Source organism: Nestor notabilis, unplaced genomic scaffold (assembly GCF_000696875.1).
Source record: "Nestor notabilis isolate BGI_N333 unplaced genomic scaffold, ASM69687v1 scaffold19051, whole genome shotgun sequence".
Lineage (NCBI taxonomy): Eukaryota > Metazoa > Chordata > Aves > Psittaciformes > Psittacidae > Nestor > Nestor notabilis.
In genome coordinates this window covers 1-5,847 of record NW_009916269.1, presented here as the reverse complement: position 1 = coordinate 5,847, position 5,847 = coordinate 1, and the positions used below count along the sequence as shown (strand labels likewise).

General features: G+C 46.8%; 1 protein-coding gene across 1 annotated transcript; it reads right to left on the bottom strand.

Annotated features, from left to right (window-relative positions):
- Window positions 1-5,037: 5,037 nt before the first annotated feature.
- ISCA2 (iron-sulfur cluster assembly 2) lies at window positions 5,038-5,843 on the bottom strand (the record flags this gene model as incomplete). The annotated part of the gene is made up of 3 exons (XM_010024504.1): window positions 5,038-5,251; window positions 5,443-5,558; window positions 5,688-5,843. Coding segments are annotated over 3 exons (447 nt in total), but the record flags the coding sequence as incomplete, so codon positions are not given.
- Window positions 5,844-5,847: the final 4 nt, after the last annotated feature.

The window sequence follows — 5,847 nt, the reverse complement described above, 5'->3', positions numbered from 1 at the left end:
TTTTCTTAAGAGATGAAGTTCCATTTTCACCACCCCACCCCCATGGTCAGAAAATGAGACCCACAGATAGAGCTGAAGATAATGGCAGGTTGCCATGGAAATGTGCATTTAGTCTCACTGTTTCCATGGCAACTGAAAGACATACCATTCTGCTCCTCTGAAGGATGCCAAAGGTAAATGAGCACTGATTAAAACAGGGGCACAAACTTGGGCTCTAATCAACCACAAAGACTAGGGCCATAAACTGTTATTGCTCAAGCAGGAAATATTAAGACTATAGAAGTGCTCGGAAGGCCAGAGGCAGGAAGCTCTGCACACAAACTGCTCCCCACAGGGCAAAGAATCACAGCCTTGGAGTAATGGCCCATTGTCATGAACAGCTTCAGCTGCCTCACCATGGCATTTCTGTCCACAGCTGGATGCTAAACCCATCCCAAGTCCATGATCTATTGAGCTGTTTCCTGGGCAGGTATCTGCACAGATCAAAGCCAGTTGCAGCCTAAACCTGGGAACCATGCAGAGCAAACATATTCCTCAGAACCCAGCAAGATCCAAACTGCAGCATTAATCCTATACCAAGCCCCTTAACAGTGTTTGGTTCAAGGATTCAACCTCCTTAAAAACAGAAAAGCAATACCCAAATGGAAGAGTTTGATACAATACAGGTGGCTGCAGTTTGTTCTTACCAATGATTGACGTCCTTGAATCAGGGTTCTATTTCCAGGCTGGCTGATAGTTGTATCAAACACAACATTGCACAAGGTTATCCTTTTCTCCGCTGCCAGCCTCTCCAGCAGCTACAGCCCATTCCAGAGAAGCATGGTGAATGCTGGGTGTATGAAAAGAGGTGAAGAGAATGAAGAATCAGAATGGTGCACATGCTATCACACTCTCTGCTAATGAACTTGACTACTGCGTTTGTTAGTGAGGACTGCGCAGCTTGGTCCTCAAGCACATATTGTAGGAGCTCATCCTGGAAATACAGCATGCTTCCTATGAATTCAGTTAACTCCTCTGGACAGTCCTGGCAAACAGTGTGAATAGTGGGGTTTATACAATTCTGGCTTTTTACTTCCAGCTGCCAGCAGATGTTTAAAATGCTTGCAAGGCTGAAGACATTTTTTAATACAAAAGCATTTGCCTTCACAGCGTGGGACACAGACAAGAGAAGCTTTCTTTAATGCGCTTCTGCCTTACTGTTACTGCCTCCTCCACCATTCAGTGATTCCTCCCCCAGGTGATGGATTCAGGCAAGCCCCACAGCAGCAGGAAATGCAGTACTGTGTGGAGAAGCAGAAGCCTCAGTGAGTGTCATCCGGGGGGTAGTGGCTCCTCACCTCAGCTGCTGTACCGACTTACCCAACAGGTCTGTACAGACACAATTTCACAAGGGAAATGGCTGAGCTTAATGAAATTTTGCAGGTGAAAATGCAGAGGTGAGAGGGACACTTGTTCCCCTAATATCCACCTTAGTCTGGCCCTCGGTCTTACAGGAGCCACTCACCCTAATATGCTCTTCATATCAACTAATACCACACAGAAGCCCTCCAAGGTGAGCACAGCATTCTCATACGTATCCCAGTACAGGAAAAGAGGCATGGCAAAATCTGTTATTTCTCTACCACTGCTTGTCTTGAAGCCTAAAAAGAGGGACCCACAGTCAACAGGCGATGGTAGATACCTAAGTTGAAGAACAGATCCAGAGTCACAGGCTGAGGATGTGCTGGTCCTCTACTAACAAGTCCTTGCAGAGCTCTAACAAGCCCTTACCAAAGTGAGGATTTCTATTCCATCCTCTTCTACCCGCCTGTCAGTGGCACCGATGATTGTGCCCTTTTCCCTTGAAGTTTCATCCTGACATAGGTTTCCATAAATATCTCTTTCTTGATCATTCATTCCTTGTCAGGTGGGTGAACTGAGAGAATCCTCCTTCTTCATGTGGGAGTAGAAAAAGATTTTCCACTGCAGTTTCTCATCTGCCATGAAGCGAAGGCGGCACCTCCAGCTCCGTACTCCTGATATTTCTTGGATTTTTTCAGTACGAGGGCTCCCACCCATCCCCACACTATGGATCCCTCACAGGCATGCCTTGGCAGTACCTCACAGCGCAGGCAGGACCAAATCCCTTGTCTAATACTCTGCACCCTTCTTTTGGAACCGCTGGCCTTGTACCACACCCTACAGTGCGGTGCCATCACTGCATCCCTCAGTGTACAAACCTAGACAGGTTGGGGTTTTTTTTTTATTTCCACAGGAGCCAGATCTAGCATTTTCTGCATACACAGCAAAAATTCACCAAGGTCACTTTCATCCTTCTCTGCTAACAGCACCCCCTTTATGACTTCCTAACATGGACAGAAGTTTTCAGTCTTTGAGGTACTGACAGACTGAGTCAGGAGGACTCTGGAGGCGACAGACAGCCCTTTGCACCCATTCACTACTGGAAAGTGGGAGACTAATAGCTCGAGCCAGTATACTACAGCTGCTCCCATAAAGCAGCGCTAGGAGGCCAAGAGAAACATGTTGTATAGCTGGAACCTCTCCAGCTCCTAGCAGTTTCTCTGGTGTAGAGATCAGACGAACTGAGCTCCCGCCTCCAAAACAGGCAGCTGCAACTAAACTTTCGCTCTTGCCCATGTCCTGCACGGAGCAGATCCAACCGCACCCCAGACAAAAGTCGAAATGCCCGTGTACGCCCGCCGCAGCAACTCCCAAGGAGTAAGGGGTCCACCTAGTGCAGTTAGAGCAGTACTGCCAGAACCGCAGGCAGAGCAAGCTACACAAGCAAGCTTCCCGGTCAAGCCCAGCAACACTGCCGGTGATACCGGTAGGGACCCAATGCCTCATGCTCTGTATGAAGAGGGAGGGAGCAGCAAAATCTCTGAAAGGGGTGACGCTAGACATGGACAGAACTTGCTTGATTTACTTCATCAGTGTAGCCTAAGTGAAGGGAGGTGGAACACGGCTAGGTTGAACAGACACAGCAGATTTTCATATAGTAAGAACAGTAACACAAGATGCAGGCTGCATGCTTACAGGGGCTGAAGCCAGGTTTTAGTTTAGGGAAAGGGGCCTTGATAGCCGCTGGTTTGCTACTTCCCCAGCACTACTGATGAACTTTTATTTCCCTTAAAAGATCCCAAAATAGACTTACCCAAGGTCAGACTGTGTGAAATTGATCAAGAATGGATCTATACTTCCTGTTTCAGAAAGCAATTCCTTCTGCCAAGTTTCATTGCTTAGCTATCCCAGTTGAAAGAAATTGAGTTTATTTAATGTCTTCTACCTACACAAGCTTTTAGGTCTTATACTTCTCAAAGGCAGTTCTGGCTGACATCACATTCAAGACCTGGGAGTGTAAGAGTAGGGCCAAAACATCCTGCTGGTGGTTAGAAAAGTCTTTTAATCACATCCTTTTACTCCCTTTTACAAAACAGAAGAGTACTACATCTAGCTCCCTCTGACAGCAACATAACCAGGTAGATCTTGTTGACTGCAGGAAATGGAAAGGACTAAATCAAAATAGCTGCTGCTCCAAATCCCATCCATATTCCTCATGGGATGAAGTCAGAGCAGATCACACACTAACTCCCGTAACATCTACAGATGAAACTGAACTCTGATCACTAAAAATTAACAGGCAAATCAGTACTGTACACAGGCACTGCTGATCAGTTAAGAAAGGTGTTTTAGAAGCTTAACAAAAACACCTGTGGCACGGAGTCTTAAAAAGCTCATTGTTTCCCATAAGCAGTTTCCTTGAAACCAAAGTCATGCAGCATTCCCACATTCACATGAGACTCGAGTGTTAGACAATCTGCTTATGATCAGATAAAACACAAGAGAGGGGAAAAAAGTAGCTTCCCCATCTCTCACCCAGAAGCAGGTGACTCATTCCAATTTAAAAGACATCTAGTGGCAGATAAAAATCTACAGAAAACAACTAATCAAAAGGGTGTTATCCTGGAAACTTCTAGATTACCCATTCCATGGCAGTTTCAGAAACGAAAGGAGCCATTTTATTCTTTCATCAAACCAGGCACAAGCTAGACAGAGACTAAACGGTGAAGCAAAGATTCCCAGACAACTAAGTCAAAAGGACTTGAGGACCCTTAAGTAGTACCCCAGGTCCTCCTCTGCCTGGATCACCTGAACTTCCCTTCCTACTGACAAGGGAAGGCAGCAGACACATCTTGTGTTGAAAACAGAGAGTCTGCGTGACCTCAAATTCCAAGTCAGGTTTACTAACAACCTAAAATAGCACTGGGGGATGGAGGACTATGTGGGTTTTTTTTGTGTGTGTGTATATATATATATATATGTATATATATGTGTGTATATATATATATAAAACACACACATATATATACACACAAGGGTTTTTTTATATAAAATTAATAAGCTATTAATTCTTCCTACCTCCATTTTTTTAGCTTCACTTACTCTGAGTAAGTAAAAGTTCTCATCCCGGGGACTGACAGCAAAACCACTGTAGGTTCCTAGGACTGAGAGAAGCCTGCTGAGTAAGATATGAGCAACGCATCTGGAAAAGCCCACTGCTGGGGATTGGAGAGCTGGCAGCACTGGGAGGTATACAGGAGAGAAACTCTGAGTCCCATTTGGCTGGAAATAACAGATAAGCAAGAGTACCCTGAAAGAACCCAGATTCTAAACACATGGGAATGTACAAGCAACACCCATCAACCTCAATGAATTCCTTTAGTAAGAACTTTCAGTAGACACACATACGTATATAGCCATCTCTTGCAGAGATAAGCAGTGCAGTGGTTCCACATTCAGGACAGGGTAGGCAAGTCAGCACCACCTGGACGGTGGTTCACAAGGTGCTGAAAACACTCCCCTGTGGATGCTCAGAGCTACTTCATGTTTCTGAAGGGAACACCAACAAGCCGTGGAGATAGGCTCAGTGCAGACATACACACAGCTGGAGTTATGTGTAACAGCTGTGTTACAGGGTAAAGGAGATGAGAGGGAGCAGTAAAACCTCTGCAAGCAAAAACCTCTGAAGACTGCCAGGAAGTGTCTACAGATTGTGTCCATCCATGGGAAGTCCAGTCAGAATTTGACAGAGAAGGAAGTCCCACATGAGCAACCCTTCTCTGCCTGGGGGTTGCTCACCACCTGGAAGGAACTGCGAATCAGCTCCTGGCTGAAGTCCACCATGGAACCTTTCACAAAGGCCAGGCTATCCACATCCACGACCACGCGGGCACCACCTTGTTCAAATACCCTGCAGAAAAGCAGCATATTTAACCATTAGCTATGCTACAGATCCGACAGAGAAACACAGCCTGAGCACTTTCTTTATCTCACAGGTTTCTTCCCTTCAACACAAGATACTACCCATGTCATGCACACCCTTTTTGCCACCTTTGGGAAGAACAGTCACACCTGCCCACCACTACACCCCTTTGTCCTTGCCTGTCATCAGGATTGATAACTGTGTCCAAGGAAAACTTGTACTGGAATCCAGAACAGCCACCTCCTTCAACCTGCAGCCTCAGAAACTCTGAGCCTTCTGTGATCTCCAACAGCCTCTACAAAGAAAAGGACGAGGATTAAAAGACCTGCTGGCAAACCAGGGAACACTCAGGTGCCTCCCCTGCGTTCCTCTAACAGAAGCAGACAGTTTGGAAACCCCTCCCAGTGGCACCCGTGGTCCCTACCTTCACGCAGCTCTCGCTGAGGAACACCTGTCCCTCGCTGGGCTCGCTCTCTGTCGGGCCCGGCTGGGAGAACGACGATGCCCACCGCAGGGGGCGGCCAACTGCACAAATAGGGCCGGCCGGAGGCCTCGGCAGCGATCGTCCCCGGCACAGCGGAGCG